A 24,034-nucleotide genomic window follows, 5' to 3' on the forward strand; every position below is an offset into this window, starting at 1 on the left:
GTTTTTAAGTTTTTTTAATTATTTTTATGGTTGTTTTCATTTATATCTCTTCAACTATTATCATTTTTTTTTTCTATTTCATCCATAAATTATCAATTTTACCATTCAATCGTTCAAGTTTTTTATTTTTTTATTTTTTCCAAATCATATGCTCTAATTAGAAATAGTTTGTCAAAATCAGTAAAAATTATATGCATATATATATAGTTTGTCTAATTAGAAATAGTTTGTCAAAATCATATGCTCTAATTAGAAATAGTTTGTCAAAATCATATGCTCTAATCATATGCTCTAATCCTTTAAGTTTAAATTATCATTTTTTTTTTCTATTTCATCCATAAATTATCAATTTTACCATTCAATCCTTCAAGTTTTTTATTTTTTTATTTTTTCCAAATCATATGCTCTAATTAGAAATAGTTTGTCAAAATCAGTAAAAATTATATGCATATATATATAGTTTGTCTAATTAGAAATAGTTTGTCAAAATCATATGCTCTAATTAGAAATAGTTTGTCAAAATCATATGCTCTAATCATATGCTCTAATCCTTTAAGTTTAAATTATCATTTTTTTTTTCTATTTCATCCATAAATTATCAATTTTACCATTAAATCCTTCAAGTTTTTTATTTTTTTATTTTTTCCAAATCATATGCTCTAATTAGAAATAGTTTGTCAAAATCAGTAAAAATTATATGCATATATATATATAGTTTGTCTAATTAGAAATAGTTTGTCAAAATCATATGCTCTAATTAGAAATAGTTTGTCAAAATCATATGCTCTAATCATATGCTCTAATCCTTTAAGTTTAAATTATCAATTTTTTTTTTCTATTTCATCCATAAATTATCAATTTTACCATTCAATCCTTCAAGTTTTTTATTTTTTTATTTTTTCCAAATCATATGCTCTTAAATAGGAATTTTAGACATTTTGTTAATTTGCCAAATAGGATGTCGAGTGAATATTTATGTGTAGGTATTATATTTAGAGTTACTTTGGTGAGATATTCTTGTGGATGTGTACAGATGATGGATAAGAGTTGGATTGATTTGCCAAATAGGATGTCGAGTGAATACATTAATGGGATTGATGAATTCCTTGTGTTTGCCTACACCAATAGGGTTGAAGGTTCGATGATCAGTTGTCCGTGTAGGAAGTGTGAGAATCGATACTATTTTGTACGAGATGGTGTACGGGAGCATCTGATTTTGAATGGTTTTTTTAAAAAATACAAACATTGGATTAATCATGGGGAATCTTACATATCTCTGCATAGTAATCGAGAGAATGAAACATTAGCTAATTTAGACATTGGAGATGATATGATTGGAATGATACAAGGGGCTATGGGAAATCCACATGTCGGTACAAGTGTTGAGGGTGATGAACCACAGGGGCCTGATCCCCGTGCATCTGAACCCCAGCTCGGTCCAAATGCAGAGACTGCAAAGTATTTCAAACTTCTTCAAGATGCACAAAGTGAATTGTATCCGGGTTGTCAGAAGTTCACATCTTTGTCATTCATTGTTCGACTTCTACATTTGAAGGTGCTTAATCAGTGGACGGACAAGTCTGTTGACATGTTGCTTGAGTTATTGAATGAGGCGTTTCCGTTGGGTGTGAAACTCCCGGACTCATATTATAAAGCTCAAAAGGTCACAACAGATTTGGGCTTCACGTATGAGACGTGGGATGCATGTCCCAACAGTTGCATGTTGTTTCGAAACGAGGACGCCAATCTTGATAAATGTGTCATATGCAACAGTTCTAGATGGAAATCAAATGGTGATGGTGGTTCAAATGGTCCTAACACAGGTGGCAAACAAGTAGCTGCAAAACAGATGAGGTATTTTCCTTTAAAGTCAAGGTTGCAGAGGTTGTTTATGTCATCCAAGACGGCCAAGTTAATGAGATGGCATGCAGAGGAACGAACTGATGATGGTGTCTTCAGGCATCCTGCTGACTCCCTTGCATGGAAAGATTTTGACCGTCGGAATATTGACTTTAGTAATGATTGCCGAAGTGTAAGGCTTGGCTTAGCATCTGATGGTTTTAACCCATTCAGGACGATGAACATAGTTCATAGCACTTGGCCTGTTGTGCTCATTCCATACAACTTGCCGCCATGGATGTGCATGAAGCAACCATTTCTAATTTTATCTGTGCTTATTGACGGCCCGAAAGGACCTGGTGACAAGATTGATGTTTATATGCAACCGTTGATTGAGGAGTTGAAAGAACTATGGAATGAGGGTGTGTCAACATTTGATGCATCAACAAATCAAATGTTTCAAATGCATGCAGCTTTACTGTGGACAATTAGTGATTTTCCTGCATACGCAAACTTGTCAGGATGGAGCACTAAAGGAGAATATGCATGTCCTTGTTGCAATAAGGAAACTACATCGTGTTGGTTGAAGCATAGTAGGAAACAATCATACTTGGGTCATCGCAGATTTTTACCTACTGGCCATAAATTCCGGAAGGATAAAGTATCATTTGATGGTAGTCGGGAAGTCAGACTCAAACCAAAATTGTTGTCTGGAACTGAGATGTTGCTACAATTAGAATCTGAGGGTATTTTAACCCAATACAATAGGGATGACCTTAAGGAGAGGCATAGGAGACAGGTAGAGAAGGAGAAAGCTGGACATCGCACCCATAGTTGGAAGAAAAAGAGTATCTTTTATGAATTGCCATATTGGGAGCACAATCTAATAAGACACAACCTCGATGTGATGCATATAGAGAAGAATGTTTGTGACAATGTGTTGTGGACAATATTAGGGGTTGCAGGAAAATCGAAGGATGGTGTTAATGCTCGGCGTGATTTACAAGATATGAATATTAGAAAACCCCTACATTTGCAGTTAAGAGGGTCGAATAAAGCCTATTTACCACCAGCACAATTCACGATGACCAAGGATGAGAAAGATTTGTTCTTGAAAGTGTTGAAGGAAGTAAGAGTTCCCGACGGGTATTCATCCAATATATCACGTCGTGTGCGCTTACATGATAGAAGCATTGGGGGTCTTAAGAGCCACGATAGTCATATTCTGATGCAACAACTTATTCCATTGGCTATTCGCAGATCGTTACCGAAGAATGTAATTGAACCCTTGATTGAATTGAGCAATTTCTTTAGACAATTGTGTTCGAAAGTGAATCGTGCGACGGATTTGCAATACATTAAAGATCGTATCGCTGTAACACTTTGTCATCTAGAGAAAATATTTCCTCCGAGTTTTTTTGATATAATGGAGCACTTGCCTATACATCTAGCTGATGAAGCGTTATTGGGTGGAGCGATTCAGTTTCGATGGATGTATCCAATTGAGAGGTATCTTCTTACTTTGAAGCAATACGTGCGTAATAGAGCTCGTCCTGAAGGATCAATTGCTAAAGGATATCTTATGGAAGAATGCATGAATTTTTGTGCACAATATCTCAGTGATGTGGAAACCAAATCTAGTCGACCCGTGAGGAACTATAGTGGTGCTGATAATTTGGGTCATGCTACTGGTGAAAACACAAGCTTTTATCTTGATAATACTTCTTGGGTACAAGCTCATCGGTACATCTTATGCAATACAAGCGCGGTTCAACCATTCATAAAGTAGGTTAAGTCACTCACTCAATATTTTATTATGTTTATTGAATTTTCAACTAAAATTTTTGTATGGCTAAAATTTCAATCTACACAGCAAACACCTTGAAGTACTTAAGCTCAAAATGCCTCGTGTCGACGATCATCAACTTCGGCGTGAACATTTTATTTCTGTATTGCTATGAATTGAACAATATTATTAATTTTCATTATTTGTCAATTTTTGTTTATGTAGGTATTTATATTATTCTGTAATTTTTCAATTTTTTATCTAATACAGGTTATTTTAATTTTTTTATTAATTTATCAACAGGGTTTTTTATTTTTTTTTTATTTTTTGAGACGGGAGAAGAACCCGTCGCAAAAACCAGTAATAGGCTTTTGCGACGGTACCAACACAGTCGCAAAAGCTGCCTTATTGAATGTACAGGACACCTTTAGCGACGGTAAACCATGCCGTCGCCAATACTTATATGATGCCAGAGCCTTTAACGACGGTAATTTTCCCGTCTCAAAAAATCACTTTTAGCGACGGGAATTACGTGCCGTCGCGAAAAGTGATTTTTCCACCATTATTTGCGACAGGAAAAATGGCGTCGCAAAAAACTTGGCATACCGTCGCAGAAACTAATGGCGACGGTACATACCGTCGCCAAAGGTCTTTTGCAACCCCGTCTGTCGCGACCCCCCCTTACCGTCGCAAAAAGCCAAATTACCGTCGCAAAAGACATTAGCGACGGGCTTCTGGGCATTTGCGACGGCCGTGTACCGTCGCAAAAAACAAGTTTTTTTGTAGTGGATGTTTCAGATCTGTTATTATCATGTTCTTATGTTAAAAATACCAAGATTTAAGTATTGTTTCCATCTCTCTTGTATTTTCCTCATTTTGGCACAAACCATCTTCTTTTTGTACAAATCTCTCAACTTTTCAAGGGCACTCTTTCAAACAAATTTTCTGAGTTAAACATGTGATAGTTAGCATATTTTCCTCACAAAAGAAATGAAACTTTCCCATGGTGGAACCCCCTTTTTATAAATTTCCTTGTTTTGGGCACTCTACCTTAAAACCTATTTTTTTAGTCAACTTTAAAAATTTTCAGAAAAATGTACAAAAATATTCTGAACCTATATTTTATGTCAAAACCTTCCTTAAGGAGTTATCTTTCAACTAAAATTGGTTTCATCGAAAAACATTGAGTGGTTTGCAAGAAAATCAAGTTTTCGTAACAGTCGACAGATCTGGGCAGATTCTGGACAGATTCTGGAACAGTGCTGGACTATTTCCTAAATAACTTAAAATCGGGAAAAGCAATCCCATTTCCGAAAAATGTTCTAGGAACTAGATCAAATTCTCTATGAACCATAGGAAAACCGAGTCCGGTGGATGAACCTAAGTAGTCCTTCCATATTAACCTTCATGTGATGTTAAATCTAGAAATTTGTTATGTTTGGATGTTTTATATCCTTGTATTTGTGAAAATGTTTAATGGCTTATTATCATATCTTGGCATAATGTTGTATGGGTATGTTATGTTATTTATCTTCTTATCTTGAGGAGGCATGCTTATGTGAAATTTATTTTGTCGTTTAGTTGAACTAACCTTGACTTAAAACACCTAATTTAACGGGAAACCTAATTGGGTGGGTGTTGGATTTTCGAACACTTGAGTAATGAAAAGATGAGAAAATGTGATATATGGTTTGTTAGGATGCGTTCCCTATTCGAGGTTAAAACTTGCGCAAGTGGTTTTCGGGACCCTTGAACGGTGTGGTTGTATTCGGACTCTAGGTGGTTTGGTGTAAGGAGGGATTCGGGCAAGGCCCTATTTTTACCGTCTCTTTTGAGGCCCTGCGGTTGGCGCTACGCGGTATATAACCGTTGGTAGGCATCCGAGGTTAGTTCTGCAACAAAGCAGCAAAAGATGGGGCATACCGAATAATCCGCGTCCGATTCTTGTGGTCGGGAGGACGAAATCTCTTTGGGGGATTTCTAGTTACTAACATCTGACTCAACTCTTAATGTATTTATTTGTTTATTGGAGTATCATGCTTTATTACTTGATGTTATAGTTGTGACTGTGTATTGGACTGGGAAAAAGGGATAGGGTGTGTGTGTGTGTTTACTGGGCATTCAAAGCTCACGGCGTATCATGCCAGGTGACGAAGAGGAACTCATAGCGGAAGACGACGAGCCGGAAACCTTCAAAGACTTTTGGCTATCTTAGGAATACTAGAAATTTCCTTTTTGTTATTTTATAAGACTCATATGAAGTTTAAAACTTTCTTTTTGGGATGTAATGTAATGGAACCGTCTTTTGAAGCAAGTATAATTGTGGCTGGTATGTATTTATATCCTATGTATGTATCTTATCGTTGCTTATGAGACCTTGTGCCAATGCCTTGTAAGATCTGTCAAAAAGGTAGTACGTTGCCTAAGAAAGCTGGACTTAGAAGGGAGGCTATTTTGACTCCTCCAGCGATCTGGGATCTTACTTGGTTATTGACCATAGGACTCACTAGTGACTTCCCTTGACTACCACCTATAGAGTAGAATCGGGACGTCACAATTAAATTGACTGTGATTGAAATGTCATTTTAATTTTTTTAAGGGAGATTGACTAATAAGTCTCATAGTTTGAACTTGTAATCTATATAGTCTCATATTTTTTTTCTTATGATCCATTAAGTCCTATTGGATGTGTAATGACTTATTTGCCAACCACATTGGAGTGTCACATTTAGAAAAAGTACATTAAAGAGTTTTTTAGTGTCACATCATTCCTGCAACGTTAGAGTGTCACATTTGAGAAAAGTACACTAAAAAGTTTTTTAATTTTTTAGAGTGTCACATTATAACCGCCACGTTAGAGTGTCACATGTCACGCTTGGGAAAAATACACTAAAGAGTTTTTAATTTTTTTTAGAGTGTCACATCATACTTGCTATGTCGTCACATTTGAGAAAAGTACACTAAGAAGTTTTTATTTTTTTTGAAGTGTCACATCATATTTGCCATGTTGTCACATTTGGAAAAAATAAACTAAAGAGTTTTTATTTTTTTGGAGTAAGTTCACATCATACTCGCCATGTTGTCACATTTAGGAAAAGTATACTAAGAATTTTTTAATTTTTTTGGAGTGTCACATTAATGCCTGCCACATTTTAGTGTCACATCATAGCCGCCATGTTAGAGTGTCACATTTGAGAAAAATACACTAAAGAGTTTCTAATTTTTTTAGAGTGTCAGATCATATCTGCTACGTTAGAGTGTCACATGTCACGTTTGGGAAAAATAACTAAGGAGTTTTTTTTTTTTTGAATGTCACATTATACCCGCCACGTTATCACGTTTGAGAAAAGTACACTAAGGAGTTTTAAATTTTTTTGAAGTGTCACATCATACTCGTCACGTTGTCACATTTGAAAAAAATACACTAAAGAGTTTTTATTTATTTTGGAGTAAGTTTTAGAGTGTCATATCATACCTGCCACGTTGTCACATTTAGTAAAAGTGTACTAAGGAGTTTTTAATTTTTTTGGATTGTTATATCGTTGGAGTGTCACATTTATACATGTCACATTGGAGTATCACATCATACCTATCACATTAATAAAAGGGTAAAGTTGTCCACCAAAACAATACCAAAATAAAAAATAGGACCACATAGAAAGAAACTCTTCACTAATAGGACTTAACAGATCAATAGAAAATTTTGGACTAATTGGAGTACTTATTTGTAAGATGGAATTTATTAGTAAATATCCCTTTTTTAAGGGTAAACTACCAATAGGTCCTAATAATTGGACTTAATTCCTATCAAGTCCTATTGAAAATAAGTCTTGGTAAAATTGTCGCTAAAAATAATTTTTTTGTGACCATTTTTTATATATGTCACTAAAAATTGACAATTAGTAATTTTTTTTGTCATGATTTTTATAAATTGTCGCTAAAACTTATAATTAGTGACATTTTTTTTTGACAAATTTTTTTCATAGAACCTATTAGACAATAAATCCACTTATTAGAACCTACACGTAAGTACCTCTTTTTATAATCACACTTCTAATAAAAATAAAATATTTTTAATTCTTCTAGTGTGATCTTAAACATTATTTGTTATGTGGCCACTTAATTGAGTCTCACGCATTTTCTCTTTTAACCCCCGCCTTAATTGTGATTTTGATGATCTTCAATTTTGGGTTGAGTGAGAAACAAACCTACAAAGCTCTCAGAGACATTATAACAAACAGAGAGAGAGACCCAGTCTGAGGCAAGAAAAGCATGTTCACCGCCGGCGGCGGCGGCGGCGGCGGCGGCAGCTAGAGGTGATAGAGAATTAGGGTTAGGGTTTGAGAAGTTAGGGTTAAAATTTAGGAATGAGAGTAAGAATGGAACTTCATGTTTGGACAAAATTGGAATTAAAAAAAATGAAATAGTGGGGGGTCCAAAGTAAAGAGGTTGGTGCTAATAGCAGTCTTTAAAAAAAAAATCTTATCTAAAATTTAATGGAGTATAATTTCACAAAATGAGATTTTTATGTAAATGTTTTTTTTTAAGTACAATTTGCTTTTGATTTACCCTTGAACACAAATCCCTAACTGTATATTGGTCCGGCAAAATCAATTTGTGAGTTCTTCTTCTTCACTCTCTTTATTTGTTTATCAAATTTTAGTAATGGAAGACTATAGTTGTTTTCTCTAATTTCTTTGCCGTAATTTTTGAGCCCTAATTTATTTGACGATATAATTATTTGGCCCTAATTATCAGTTAGGGATGTAATTGTTTAAGCTACTTAGCAATGCTAATTATGGCTTTTTCACTGTTGTAGTTGTTGCCCTCAGTTACCCATAATTATACTTATTGCTCTAATTTGTGTTGTGTTGTTCTCTCCTTGAATTCAATTGATTTATGCTTGTATGTGTATATGCAATAAATCAATTCTTAATTCTATGCTTGATGCTATTTTTCATTGGTTTGGTGCTTCAATGAAAATCTTCAGTCTTTGTTGTACTCTAATTTATGAAAACATATTTATTTGCATATATCAGTTATTGTGAATTTGTGTGGGATTTTTATTATAAAACCATTCTTCCTAGGAAGTATATTTCCCAATTTGAAAAAAAGGAAAAAGAAGCAAAAAGTACAAAATTTTATTCAATCTCAATCGGGAGTACTTGCGAAATTTCTTGATAGCAAAAAGCAAATAGCAGCCCCCCCCCCCCCTTAAGAGTTCATCTAGGACCTAACATCAGTCTGAATACACCTACATTTCATTTTCATGGATTCAATAGTAACTTTCTCTTTTCAAATGTATATATATTGCTTGTGAAACAAAGAAAGTCATATTATTGGCTAACAATTAAAAAGGTAAATAAACTTGAATCACACAAGTACGGTACATTATCATTCTCACATGGACTAGACAGAAAATAATATGATAATCAAATTATTTATACACTTGTGACATATAGGTTCCCTGTTTGAATATAAAAGTACTAGCATAGTCCTCTTCCTTTTTGACTAAGCTTTTACCATTTCTCACAGCTTTGGCAAGCATCAAGCTTCGTTGTCTTGTAATTTAGTTAGCAAAGAGCAAAAATGAGATGTCAAGGGCATAAATATAGACTCATTCTAGATTGGTTCAGGGGGTTAACATAATGCATGCAGTTCAAACACATAAATTAATCACATTGAATCTTTTAGAATACCCACACAAGGCATGGTGGCCAATATTTTTAGAGTAATGCTAATCAAACAAAAATCATATAGAAAATTAATATAGAATGATATAACAAGTTTTAATCTAGATTGGTTCCTGGTGCTGACATAATTCATTAAGTTTAAGCACCATAATAGCATTATTGATTATTTAAATCACCATTAATCTAATTGAGTATTTTAGAATACCCACAGAAGGGCATGGTTGGCAATATTTTTAGAGTAATACTATACAAAGAAAAAAATGTTATTAATTTACTACAAAAAGACATGACAAGTGTTGATTTTATTAATTTAAAGCAAAAATTCAAACAAAATGGATTAGATTTTAAAAAATGTCACTGTTATACTATTCTGGTTAATAGTCATGAATTCTGTTTGACTGGAAAAGGACAAACTAATTTGAAATCTCACAATAGAAAACATGTCATGCTTGCTCCCACCGTTGTCCAATTATCTTTGCGGCTTCCAGTTAACAAGGACAAATCATGGAGGGTCAATGCCAATGCAACAGAAATAATAGGTGCAATTCTATAGAAGAAAGAAGTTAAAAATATTGAGCAAGAACTGATCAATTCTTTACATTGTTGAAAGTTCATCTTGAAGGAGTTTCTTCTTGATCAAATGAAGTTCATGAAGGATATTACTTAAGCTCATTCGACCTTGTGGTGGCTCTATCGAGCATGCCACTCCAATCTTGACTATGGAAATTAGACATTCCCCCATTCTGTCGCTATTGTTCTCTTGAATTGATTCCCAAGTACTGGCACCAATAACAGTAGCTGCTGCTGTTGCTCTTGCCTCTTCTTCGTCATTGTCTAGGAGCATCGGGTCTACAATCTCCATCACATGGTCAGGAAAGGCCATCCTAGCAAAGCTATGAAGATTAAGGCCTTCCTCAAACATGCTATCAGTGGGTCTCTTCCCTGTTATTATTTCCAATAATATGATCCCATAACTGTAGACATCTCCATAAGTTGACATCTCACTTCCTTATACATATTCCCAGTTTTAGCAATGGAAAGCATAGCCATATATTAATTCTATGACTAACAGTTGACTAGCTACGGACTAGGTCTTAAGGTAACCATGCAAAATTCTCCATCTTGAGAAATGGATAGATCAGTACCCATTTAACATTCCTTCAATGATAGCTAACTTATATTTTTTTTGAAACTTTAAATTTTCATCCTAGAATAGGCATATGTCAAATTAAAAGAAGGGTAAAGAGAATTTGTTACCTGGAGGTACATATCCAATGGATCCCCTTATTCCAATTGAACTACTTTGATTAGGAATGGTAAGCTCTGGGCAAAATCTAGCTAGGCCAAAATCTCCGACATGGCCAACCATGTCATGATCAAGAAGGATATTACTCGGCTTCAAATCACAATGAATGATCGGTGTATGGCATTGGTGATGAAGATAATCAAGTGCGCAAGCCACATCTATGGCAATGTTTATTATTTCTAGAAGGTTGAGTCTCCAGTGCTCATTTTGCCCAATATTAGTTTCTGGACTTGAATGCAGCCATCCTTCTAGATTCCCATTAGGCATGAACTCAAACTAGAGCTTTAAACTCATTTCCTTGAAAATCAACACTAGAACAAGAAGTTATGATCCTGACTAGGTTTCGGTGTCGAATATTTCTCAAAGTTTTGCACTCTGCCATGAAACTCTTTGCAGCTCCACGGTTTTGAAGGTTAAGTACTTTGACAGCAGTGCAAACTCCCTATCTTGATCAAGAATCCCTTTATATACAGAGCCAAAACTACCAAAACTAATCAGATTCGCGGAAGAGGAACCATCTGTTGCTTTGAAGAGTTTTTCATAAGAGATTTTCAAGAACGATTCTTTCAACAATGGAATTGTATTATGAGTTGTTCTCCTCTTCTTGGAGCAATAAATTATATAGAGAGACACTAGGGTTCCTCCTACAAGTACAGAAGCTACTGTAATTGGTAATATATGCGAAAGAGGCATCTTATGCTTTGATTTTTGGGTGATGCAGTTGGGTAGTTTTAATTCAGAAATACCACCACAAAGTCTATAATTTCCAATAATTGATATTGCACTCACATTTGTGAAAACTCCTTTCATTGGTACCTCACCCTCAAAATCATTGAATGACAAATTGAGTTTTTGTAGGGCAAATTTTTCTAAGAATGTTGGAATTTTGCCAGACAAGTTGTTATGAGAAAGATCAAAGTTTGCAATCCCTCTCAAAGTTTCCAACGAAAGAGGAATAGATCCTTGGAAGAAATTTTCCTGCAAGTATAGGTTTTCAAGGCTAGTACAACTACCAAGACTGCTAGGAATTTCACCAGACAACCCATTGTCAGAAATATCCAATTCCATTAAATTTTTGAGGTTTCCAACGTCAGTAGGCAAGGAACCAAACAAACGGTTCTGAGCTAGATTTAATGAAATTGATAAAGATGAGATTCTCAGGAGTTCTCTAGGAATGGTGACACTCAGCTTATTTTGAAATAAATGCAGCGACAACAAATTTCGGCAGGTACCAAGACTTGAGGGTATGGTCCCCTCAATTCTGTTGCTTGCCAAGTAAAGTTCAGTCAACAATGACAACTTTCCAATGGAATTTGGAATTTTTCCCGACAGCTTGTTATTACCCAAACTCAACCTTTGCAACTTCTGAAGAAAGCCAATGCTAGTGGGAATTTTGCCAGTGAATTGGTTGCTGTACATAGTTAACAAAGCCAAGTTGACAAGATTACCTATTGTTGAAGGAATAGCTCCATATATTTGGTTTTCCGAAAGCGTTAAATAAAAGAGATGGTTTGATAAATTGCCCACAGAATCTGGTAATACCCCTCTGAATTGATTTCCCTGCATACTCAACTTTTCCAAATTGCTACAATTGACCAAGGAACCAAGAAAGGCTAGTTCATCAGGTTCCCCGCTTCCGAAATTGTTATTTGATATAGTTATCTCCTTGAGATTCTGTAGGCTTCCAAAATAATTTGTTATTTTCCCATTGAAGTTGTTTTCTCCCACATCTAAACTTACTAGTTCTAAAGAATTGGATATTGAAAGTGGAAGAGGTCCGGTAAATTGGTTACCATATAGCTGGAGGATTTGAAGATGGGGGAACATGGAACCAAAGCCCGGTGGTAGACTACCATGAAGTTGGTTATAAGGGACAGAAAAAACAGTTAGTAAGGAGAGGTTATAAATGGAAGGAGGGATCATACCAGAGAGTTGAGTAACACCCAATCCAAGGAAATTTAGATTTTTCAATTGTCCCAAGGTATCTGGAATACTTCCACCAAAAGGATTATAAGAAGCAGAAATTCTTACGAGAGAAGTAAGATTCCCAATGAAGGGAGGAATACCTCCTGTCAAATTGTTCAAGTGAATTCCAAGGTATATGAGCTTTGACAATGAAGTGAGCTCTTCGGGAAATTTTCTGACTAGATTGTTGGAACCTACACCAAGGTATGTGAGGTTTGAGCAACGAGAAAGGTTGGCTGGAATTTCTCCTTCAAAATTGCTTATGCTCAGATTCAGTTTTTGAAGCCTGAACAGATTTCCAATTTCAGCTGGGATTTCACCACGAAAAGTGTTGTTATTGAGCCTCAACTCGTGAAGGAAGCTGAGATTCCCAATGTGAGGAGACAAGGAACCAACTAGATCTCTGGATTGTAAGTCTATAATGGTGACTCTCTTGTGCCAGTGACCGCATCTAACACCTTTCCACTCACAGAAATGGTAAGAATTGTTCCATGAGTTCACAACCCCATGAGGGTCTTCTGTTATCTTTGTCTTGAAGGTGAGCAATGCAAGGCGATCAGTCTCATTCCCCACAATGGTATTTGCGGTGGTGGTACTGACTATGAGACATATCCCACTCCACAGCTGAAAACCCATCCTTGAAAGCAGAAACGCCATTTCTTTTTTCCTTTTTCTTCTTTCTGGGTATGCAAAGTTAGCTTTTAATTTTTTGTGATTTAAATCACCCACTGATTCTAACATGGCAGCATTGTCGTGTGGGAATGGGGTTGCTGATCAAGTTGTTTTCGACAACTCTACTGTTTGTCCAAATTTGACAAGTCTCTCTCTCATTAAATGAGCTATTGGCATGGACAAAGAAAACGGAACAAGAAAAGTTATTTAGCCTCCGTTTGGGAAGTGGGTTGGCTTTTTGGCTTTTTTGGCTATTTTAGCCTGGGCTTAAAAGCTCGGTTTGGGAAGGGGTTTTTGGCTTTTTAGCTTTTTTGAGTTTTTTTGTGAGAGAAGAATGTAATGATTATGGGTTGGATGTGATGTTTTGTTTGTTATGGCTAAAATAGCCTATTTTGTCTTTTGTGGCTAAAATAGCCAAAAAAGCCCAAGAACCAACTTGCCAAACAGAGGCATAATGATGTTAAAAAAATAAATAATAAAAAAATTTGTTAAATGTTCAGAGTATCATCTGATACTATTTATCTTTTGTTTCTTAACTACTTAGAAAAGATGAGTTAGTATGTCTTATTATAAGTTTTTTTTTATTACATTTGGAGTACCACATAAGTGATACCACATTATTTTCCAAGATTATTGAATAATAATTACCTTTAAAAAAAATGAAAAGTCACATGGCAGTAATAAGGGGTGCGAATTCCTTACTGATAAATTATTCGGTGATTTTGGAGCAAGTTCAAGTGGTACTTCAGATTGATGGTTATTGGTTTAAATATAGGACCCATTACTTTTGTATTGATAATTTAGAAGATAATATGAAATATCTAAATTATTAAATGAAATGAAACACTTGTTCAAGAGTACTAGCCTCGTTTGGGAAGGCTCTGTTTTAGCCAAAAAGTCAAAAAGTTACTAAATTAGCCAATTAGCCAATTAGTCATACCAAAAAGTCAACAATTACGGCTTCTCTCTACTTTTTGCACAGCTTTTCGTAATTAGTCAAAAAGTCATCCCAAACATACAAGTTTTTTTTACCTACCTTTTTAGCCAATTAGCCAAAAAGTTACTAAATTAGCCTGTTCCCAAACGAGGCCTAAATAATTTTTTGATGCAGGAAAGGGTAATGAGATGAACACTAAAACACAAACAATAATCACAAATTTGATAAAAAGAAACACTTTCTTTCACATATTATTAATTCTCCAAAGTCAACTGATTTGCGTCGTATATGTCAATTTATAGTTGAGATTGAGAAAACCTAGGGCAAAAAGAAAAGGAAACCCAAATCGAAGACTAATTAGCTAAATTCAAATAAGATAAAAAAAAAAAAAAAAAGGTACCAAAATCAGAAAGATTCAAGTTAAGCTCAAATATAGAAACTAGAAGGGAAAAAAATATATATTGAAAAAAAAAAAAAAAAAACTAAGCAAATTTGGATTTGTCTACATTAGGTTACATATGAAACAAATATTTTCACGGCAAAATTGCAAAAATTGACCACCTAAACGTTTCGTCTCTATTAATGTCTTTTGTTTTATTTTATTTGTCCACATGTTGTATTAGCTAAATGCTCTGCTTTATTTTTCTTTCCTGGTGAGTGTGTTGTGACTTTTTTTTTTTGTTCCCATAGCATTTTATGCATTTAAAATTGGAAAATTTTCAATCTAGTGTAAGTTTTCTTCTTCTTCTTCTTCTACTTTTTTTTTTTAATACAGAATAATGGTAAATTTTATACACATTAATAATTAAAGTAGAACTTTTATGAATTATAAGAGACAACAATCTTACAGGGAGTATATCTCCTTTCACGAATTTGTCATCTCTTTTCATATTGTCTTTAGCCAACAACTACTTTGACAGAAGCATTCCTGATGGTTTTGGTCGATTAAAGAATCTTCAGGAGCTTGAACTCGGCATAAACAGGTTGTCCGGCACCATCCCTCCTTTACTCTTCAACCACTCTTCTCTCACACTGTTTGATGTCACTATTAACCAAATCCAGGGAAGTCTTCCCTGGGACTTGGGCATCACCCTTCCCAATCTTCAGTTATTCAACATTGGTCATTGTTGAATTGGCTACAGATTCTGGAGGTCACTCCATGTGAAAGGGGTGATCCTCATGTCAACAATGGAAGGCCACCAACCTCATGTCAACAATGGAAGGCCACCAACCATGTCAAAAGTCAAAGAATGAGGGCTCTCCCACCTACTCCTTTGTGTATAAATAGAGACGGGAGGGAGAGGATATAGATATCAGATGTGGAGCTGAGAGGTGTGAGTTGAGAGCAAAGAGAGAGAGAATTACAGAGAGTGTTGTAATTCACCATTTTGTTCAATATAGTGAATCCGCTGCCCGTGGACGTAGGCGACTTGCCGAACCACGTTAAAACTTGTGTGTTATTGCTTGTTTGAGTTCCCTGGTGTGCCCCCGATCCTCAACAATTGGTATCAGAGCTCGGGTTGCGAAAAATCGAATTTTTCCCGAAAGTGCCCAGATTTCGAAGTGCTCAAAATCCACTTTTGACCATACCAGGAGGAAGAACTCCCCGAGAGGAGTCCCAAACAGCAAAAACAGAGCCCAGAAGCCTTCACACGTGCCCTCACGCGCTCTCTGAACAAAGCGCGTCAGCCCCAGTCGCACCACGCGCCACCACGCGCCGTTCAGGCAACCGGCGCGTGATCCCAGTCTCATCCACGCGCCACACGCGCGTCTCCAGGGAGAAGACGAGCCACGTGGCGCCACGTCAGTGCCGCGTTATCGCCACGTCATCCGCCACGTCATCGCCACGCGTCCGACAGTCAGGCCACGTGTCAGCCACGTGTCAGCCACGTGTCAGCCCAGTCAGCCTGAGCCGCTGACCAGCCGCGTTGACCAGCCGTCAAGCCGTTGACCGCGCCGCCGATCCTCCGTTGACCGCGCCGCCTGCGCCGTTGACCGAGCCGTTGACCAGCCGTTGACGGAAGAAATTATCCGGTGCATCTCAGCGCACCAGATTCTGCAGATCTGACCTGTCCAAAGTATTTTTGCCAGATCGGAGCCATTCGGAGTCCGTTTTTGACGATCCAATAGTGCTTCCCAACTATTTGGAGTATTCCGGACACATCTGTACGGTCAGTTTTTTGAATTGAAGTTTCTAAAAAATGGCAGAATCTAGAGCATCCGAGTCCGTAAGTAATCCAGCCAGTACAAGCACTTCTAGGCATTGGACCCCGGTGTCCCATGCCAAGTTCGAGGTAGAGAAGTTCGATGGAAGCAGCAACTTCGGCATGTGGAGATGCGAAGTTAAGGATATGCTTGTCCAAATGAACCTGCACTTCACTCTGGGAGACAAACCAGATGACATGGACGAGATAGAATGGGAGAGGGTGAATCTCCTGGCCTGTAGTTCCATCCGACTTTGCCTTGCAAAAGAGGAGAAGTATGCCTTTACAGAATATGATATTGCGAAGAAGCTTTGGAAGGCGCTGGAAGATAAGTTCATGACAAAGAGCATTGAGAACCGGCTCTACTTGAGGAAGAGGTTGTTTCGTTTCGACTACGTTAAAGGTATTTCGATGAACGAACACCTAAATAACTTCAACAAAATTATTACGGATTTGAAGAATTTGGATGATCATGTTGGTGATGAAGATAAAGCACTGTTATTGTTAAATTCCTTGCCTGACTCGTATGATCATCTCACTACTACTTTACTGTACGGTAAAGAGAAGATCAAGTATATTGATGTTGCAAACGCCTTGGTGAACAATGAGTTCAGAAGGAAAGATAAGTCTGCAAACAGGGACTCAACATCCGAGGCATTAACAGTCAGAGGCAGAACAAATAACAGAAGAAATACAGGGCGAGGAAAGTCTCGCTCAAAATCCAGGGGGAAACCTTCAGACAAAAGACGTCTTGCAAAAGACGAGTGTGCAGCTTGTCGCCAGAAGGGGCATTGGGCAAAAGATTGTCCAAATAAAGACAAGACAGAAGAGAAGGTGAATATTGCACGAGATGGAGATAATGATGAAGGAGGAGCCTTCACAGTTTCATCATATGGCCAGTCGGATGAATGGATAATAGATTCCGGATGTTCATTCCATATGTGTCCTAACAAACAGTGGTTCTCGAGCTTACGAGAGTTCGATGGAGGAGTTGTGCTGATGGGCAACGACCAAGCTTGCCAGACAAAGGGGATTGGAACAATTAAACTGAAGAGCCATGATGGAACAATCAGAATTCTTGAAGATGTACGGTATGTACCAGATCTAACCAAGAATCTCATCTCAGTGGGAGTTTTAGACTCCAAAGGTTACAGAATAACCATGGAAGGTGGAGTCCTTAAAGTTGTTCGAGGAGCATTGGTTGTAATGAAGGGTACTCGACAGGGAAATTTATATTTCCTAGATGGCTCTACAGTCACAGGGAGAGTGGCTGTCTCCACCAGTTCCAGCTTAGAAGATGATGCATCAGACACTTCCAAACTTTGGCACATGCGCCTAGGGCATGTCGGTGAGAAGGCTTTACAAGGATTGGTAAAGCAAGGCCTGTTGAAAGGCGCCAAGACGGGGAAGCTTGAGTTCTGCGAGCATTGTGTATTGGGCAAGCAAACAAGAATCAAGTTTGGTACTGCAATTCACCGTACCAAAGGGATTCTAGACTACGTCCACATTGATGTATGGGGTCCTTCCAAGACTGCTTCGTTGGGAGGTAAACACTACTTTGTGTCGTTCATTGATGATTTCTCTAGAAGAGTTTGGATTTATACAATGAAACACAAAGATGAAGTCTTAGACATCTTTCTTACGTGGAAGAAGATGATTGAGACCCAGACAGGCAGACGGATCAAGAAGCTCAGATCTGACAATGGTGGAGAATATACATCAGATCCCTTCTTTGAGGTTTGCCAGAATGCAGGGATAGTGAGACATTTCACAGTTCCTGGAACACCGCAGCAGAATGGAGTTGCAGAACGCATGAACCGCACTTTGGTGGAGAAAGTCCGGTGTATGCTGTCACAGTCTGGATTGAGCAAGGCATTTTGGGGCGAGGCATTGAACTATGCTCGTCATCTTGTCAACAGACTACCTACTGCAGTATTAGATGGGAAGACTCCCATGGAGGTATGGTCAGGAGTCCCAGTTACTGATTATGATCAGTTACGTATCTTTGGATGTCCAGCATATTTTCATGTTACAGAATCTAAGTTGGATCCAAGAGCCAAGAAAGCCATCTTATTGGGCTTCGGTGACGGTGTCAAGGGATACAGACTGTGGTGCCCTGAATCAAAGAAAGTTCTCATCAGAAGAGACGTTACCTTTGATGAGTCTGCAATGCTGAAGCAATCAGATCCTCAACAGAATGAGGAAGCATTGAAGAAGTCAGTGCAGGTGGAGTTTGAGACTCCAACAAAGACTAGTCAGCCAATCAACCATCCTGAAGAAGTCTCAGAGGATAGCTCTGAAGAGAGTTCAGATGAAAATGAAGATCCAGAGGCTCCGCATCAATCAGAACCCATTGCAATCAGGAAAGGGAAAAGGGTGACTAAGAAACCCAGTTGGATGACCGATATGGTAGCCTATGCACTTCCAATCATTGAAGACAATATTCCTTGCACTTTCAAAGAAGCCGTGCATAATGTAGAAAGTGTCAAATGGAAGGAGGCTATGGATGAAGAGATCGGGTCACTTCACAAGAACCAGACTTGGGAGTTGGTGCAACTTCCAAAAGGCAAGAAAGCAATTGGGTGTAAGTGGGTTTACACCAAGAAGGAAGGCATTCCAGGCAGAGACAACATCAGATTCAAAGCTAGATTGGTAGCTAAAGGCTATGCTCAGAAGGAAGGAATAGACTACAATGAGGTATTCTCACCTGTTGTGAAGCACACGTCTATTCGCATCTTGTTAGCTTTGGTTGCACAGTTTGATCTCGAGCTCGCCCAACTCGACGTCAAAACTGCCTTCTTACATGGAGATCTTGAAGAGGAGATATACATGTCCCAGCCAGATGGTTTCAAAATTGCTGGAAAAGAGAATTGGGCCTGTAAGCTGAACAAATCGTTGTACGGATTGAAGCAATCCCCGAGACAGTGGTACAAGCGATTTGATCGGTTCATGATAGAGACAGAATACACAAGAAGTCAATTTGATCATTGTGTATATTTCCGTAAGCTTCCCGACGGTTCCTTCATCTATTTGCTCTTATATGTAGATGATATGCTGATTGCATCTACGAGCAAGGTGGAGATTGACAAACTCAAGGCACAGTTAGCAAGGGAGTTTGAAATGAAGGATTTGGGAGAAGCAAAGAAAGTTCTTGGCATGGAGATCAAGAGAGACAGGAAGAAGGGCACGGTTTGTCTGACACAAACCCAGTATCTGAAAAAGGTGTTAGACAGATTTGGCATCAATGGGAAAAACAAAGCTGTAAGTACACCATTGGCCCCTCATTTCAAGCTTAGTGCTTCGTTGTCTCCACGCACAGAAGAAGAACGGAAGCATATGGCACAGGTTCCATATGCAAATGCAGTTGGTGCATTAATGTATGCTATGGTTTGTACACGGCCTGACATCTCGCATGCTGTGAGTATGGTAAGCAGGTATATGCATGATCCAGGAAAAGATCACTGGCAGGCAGTGAAATGGATCCTAAGGTACATACATGGCACGGTCAATCTGGGTTTGAAGTTCGAGAGAGATAACCGACTCGGGCAGAATTTGGAAGGATATGTGGACTCAGATTATGCTGGTGACTTAGACAAACGCCGGTCAACAACAGGGTATTTATTTACGCTTGCTAAAGGGCCGGTAAGTTGGAGGTCAACGCTTCAGTCAACGGTGGCTTTGTCTACTACAGAGGCAGAGTACATGGCAGTAACGGAAGCCTTTAAGGAAGCTATTTGGCTACATGGATTGATTGAAGACTTGGGAATTGTTCAGAAGCACGTTGAGGTGTTTTGTGACAGTCAGAGTGCCATTTGTTTGGCAAAGAACCAGGTTCATCATGCCCGCACCAAGCACATTGATGTCCGTTTCCATTTCATCCGAGAAATAGTGAATGAAGGGGATATTCTGCTTCAAAAGATTGGTACTGCAGATAATCCGGCCGATATGCTCACAAAGGTAGTTTCTGGGATCAAGTTCCAACATTGTTTGGACTTGGTCAACATCTCTCGGAACTGAGCACCTTCGGGTGCATGGCAGTGTTGATCGATCACTATGTTGGATAAGAGAATCCTCGCCAAGGTGGAGATTTGTTGAATTGGCTACAGATTCTGGAGGTCACCCCATGTGAAAGGGGTGATCCTCATGTCAACAATGGAAGGCCACCAACCTCATGTCAACAATGGAAGGCCACCAACCATGTCAAAAGTCAAAGAATGAGGGCTCTCCCACCTACTCCTTTGTGTATAAATAGAGACGGGAGGGAGAGGATATAGATATCAGATGTGGAGCTGAGAGGTGTGAGTTGAGAGCAAAGAGAGAGAGAATTACAGAGAGTGTTGTAATTCACCATTTTGTTCAATATAGTGAATCCGCTGCCCGTGGACGTAGGCGACTTGCCGAACCACGTTAAAACTTGTGTGTTATTGCTTGTTTGAGTTCCCTGGTGTGCCCCCGATCCTCAACAGTCATAACCATTTTACAAGATCAATTCCGGTTTCATTGTCAAATGCATCTCAACTCCATTACCTATTACTGCTTCAAAACAAACTTACTAAAAAGGTTCCTAATTTAGTGATGCTGCAAAACCTCCAGTGGCTATGCATTTGGGACAAGCAGCTTGGATCTGGGGAAGCTGATCGCTTGAGCTTTCTGTTCTCTTTGATCCATGCTACCAATTTATAGCGTTTGGAAGTGAGTATGAACAATTTTGGCGGCAAGTTGCCAGAATACATCGGTAATCTCTCGAGAAACCTTGAATATTTGTATGTAGACCACAATCAGATATTCGGAAGCATTCCACCTGGGATTGTAAATCTTGTTGGCTTGCAGAGTTTGCTTATGCAGGTTAATCAACTCACTGGTACTATTCCAATTGAGATTGGAAAGGTTCAAAATTTACATGAATTAATTCTCTACAGCAATTCATTGCCTGGTAGCATTCCATCTTCCTTAGGAAATCTAAGTTTGTTAGGTGAACTTGATTTGGAAAACAATAATTTTCAGGGAAACATTCCTCCGAGCCTAGGGAATTGTAGAACCTTGCAATTGTTGTTTCTTTCTCAAAACAACCTTAATGGTACCATACCAAAACAAGTTGTTTCTATCTCATCCTTATCTATATATCTTGATCTATCCCAAAATCAATTGAGTGGTTCTCTTCCCATAGAAGTTGGAAACTTGATAAACCTCGGTTACTTGGATGTCTCTAAGAACCTATTATTGGGTGAAATTTCGAGCACTCTGGGCAGCTGCACAAGCCTGGAAACACTACGTTTAGGGAACAACTTTTTCAACAGAACCATTCCTTCTTCTTTGAGTTTCTTGAGAGGCCTTAGTGAGTTGGATCTCGCAAATAATAGCTTGTCTGCTGAAATTCCAGTGTACTTGGAGAGCTTTAATTTGTTGCAGAATTTGAATCTGTCTTTTAATAATTTTGAAGGTGAAGTACCAACACAAGGTGTATTTAGTAATGCAAGTAAAATATCAGTAGTGGGAAACAGTAAGCTCTGTGGGGGGGTTGCTGAATTGAAGCTACCTAAATGTAACTTTAAAGTGGATGAAAATAAGAGATCAAGCAGTGCCTTAACTTTAACACTCTCTATACCCTTTGGGCTTGTAGGACTAGCTCTCGTGGGGTGTGTTCTCTATCTTTGCCGGTTCAAAAATAGAAGAAAAGATGCTCCTTCAGATTCATCAAAAAATTCACTCTTGAGGGTGTCTTACCAAACTCTTGTTAAGCCACTAATGGCTTTTCATCTTTCAATTTAATCGGTGTTGGTAGTTTCGGGTTTGTGTACAAAGGAGTTATTGATGGAAGAATTGTCGCTGTGAAGGTACTCAACCTTTTGTGACATGGAGCTTCAAAGAGTTTTGTATCCGAATGTGAGGCCTTGAGAAACATCAGACATCGAAATCTTGTCAAAGTGCTAACAACATGTTCGACAGTAGATTATCAGGGTCATGACTTCAAGGCCCTGATTTATGAGTTCATGGTCAATGGGAGCCTTATGGAGTGGTTACATCGAAATCCCAATGAAGATTTATCAAATGAAGAGTTTAGGAAGTTAAATCTTTTTCAAAGACTAAATATTGTCATTGATATTATTTGTGCACTAAATTATCTTCACAACGAGGGTCAAACACCAATAGTTCACTACGATCTTAAGCCAAGCAACATTCTTCTGGACAAAGATATGACTGGGCATGTAGGTGATTTTGGATTAGCAAAATTCCTTGCAGACCATGCCACCCATGGCTTGTCTACAAGTGAAACAAGATCTATTGGCATAAGGGAAACAATAGGTTATACTGCTCCAGGTGAATATGCTTTCATTTGTTCTTAATTGTTTCGTGCACCAAAAAGTGTAAAGAAAATTGCATGTGATTTGGGCAACACATTATTTTTTCTATGCACAGTTCTTTGACTTTTTCTGTTTATGAAGCATTTCTGTCTTTTATATCCAATATTTTGTTTTGCCCTTTACAAATGCATTTTGCTTGCAGAATATGGTATGGGAAGTGAGATCTCAGCATATGGTGATATATACAGTTTTGGTAAATGTTTACTGGGAAGAGACCCACCGATGAAATATTTAAAGATGGTTTAAGCCTCTATAGCTTTGTGAAAGAGGCTTTGCCTGGCTATACATCAAATATTTTGGACCCAATACTTTTTCAGACCGAAGGAGAAGAAGAAGAAAACTCCATAAGGAGTGAAAAGATTGTGGAGTGCTTGAGTTTGATACTTGAAATTGGTGTCAATTGTTCTTAAGATTTGCGTAGAGAAAGAATGGAGGTTAACGATGTTGCAGCTAAATTGCATTTCATCAAAGACGCTCTTTTAGGATCTGAAATACATTGAAAGTGATGAATTTATGTGGTAATCAGTTGGAATGTAATACTTTTGTCTTAACGATCTCCTTTCTAGAAGAGATTACATGTTTAATAACAGCCTTACTTTCACATTGGTTGAGCCAACTATACATTTGGTAAGTAAAAATTATGTTACCTATTCAAAAAGGAATGTTAGAATTTGAAATGTGTAGATACAATTTATTTTGAATGTGATTCAAAATTCAAAATTCAAAATTTGAGTGAGATTTATTTTGGATTAATTACATTTTCCCTAGTATGTTCTTGTATCATTTTTGTCATCGATGTTTTAAATGTGCCAATTTGATTTCCAATCTACTAATTTTGTAGTAAGTAGTTCCTACCTCCGTTTCCATTTAAAATTGATAATGGAAGTAAGGGCATTTTCATCAAATTACATTTAAATATTAGCAAAACAAGGAAGAAAAAAAAAAGTCTCAAAATGTGCTATTAGTTTCATGTTGCTCCCCGATGTTTTCAATTGTGACAATTTGATCCCTAACTTATTTAGTGTCATAGGTGATTTGATGAAGATGCCCTCACTTTCGTTATCAATTATAGGCAAAAACGAACATAAAGACTATTTAGGGACAAAATTAATAAATTGAAACATTTAAAACATTAGAGATTATTTGTGCAAAACATAAGAGACGCAGTAAGCTGTTGGAAACTAATGAGCTCCGATGCATTTTAGACTTACGATTCTATATATATATTTGGGCAAATTATAGTGGTAGTCCTTGTAGTTTACCTGTTTTA

General features: G+C 37.7%; 2 protein-coding genes across 2 annotated transcripts; one reads left to right on the forward strand and one right to left on the reverse strand.

Moving 5' to 3' along the window:
• Positions 1–10,984: 10,984 nt before the first annotated feature.
• Positions 10,985–13,246, reverse strand: LOC145791537 (uncharacterized). Its single transcript, XM_082871911.1, has one exon. The coding sequence runs from the start codon at positions 13,244–13,246 to the stop codon at positions 10,985–10,987; it is 2,262 nt and encodes a 753-aa protein (XP_082728037.1).
• Positions 13,247–21,100: 7,854 nt separating this feature from the next.
• On the forward strand, positions 21,101–23,264 carry LOC114272695 (uncharacterized). The gene is made up of 5 exons (XM_082871972.1): positions 21,101–22,038; positions 22,185–22,236; positions 22,360–22,720; positions 22,907–22,957; positions 23,176–23,264. The coding sequence occupies exons 1-5, from the start codon at positions 21,101–21,103 to the stop codon at positions 23,262–23,264; spliced, it is 1,491 nt and encodes a 496-aa protein (XP_082728098.1).
• The last annotated feature ends 770 nt before the right edge of the window (positions 23,265–24,034 follow it).

The sequence above is a fragment of the Camellia sinensis genome, chromosome 1, assembly GCF_055761805.1.
Source record: "Camellia sinensis isolate YWXY chromosome 1, ASM5576180v1, whole genome shotgun sequence".
NCBI classification, from domain to species: domain Eukaryota; kingdom Viridiplantae; phylum Streptophyta; class Magnoliopsida; order Ericales; family Theaceae; genus Camellia; species Camellia sinensis.

What these genes read in the sequence shown, in the direction of transcription:
- LOC145791537 (XM_082871911.1), bottom strand. Translation starts at nt 13,246, where the DNA reads ATGGCGTTTCTGCTTTCAAGGATGGGTTTTCAGCTGTGGAGTGGGATA.
- LOC114272695 (XM_082871972.1), top strand. Translation starts at nt 21,101, where the DNA reads ATGAACAATTTTGGCGGCAAGTTGCCAGAATACATCGGTAATCTCTCG. An exon ending in GTAGGACTAGCTCTCGTGGG is followed by an intron (nt 22,039 to 22,184) that starts GTGTGTTCTCTA and finishes CGGTGTTGGTAG; the next exon opens with TTTCGGGTTTGTGTACAAAG. An exon ending in GAAGAATTGTCGCTGTGAAG is followed by an intron (nt 22,237 to 22,359) that starts GTACTCAACCTT and finishes GTAGATTATCAG; the next exon opens with GGTCATGACTTCAAGGCCCT.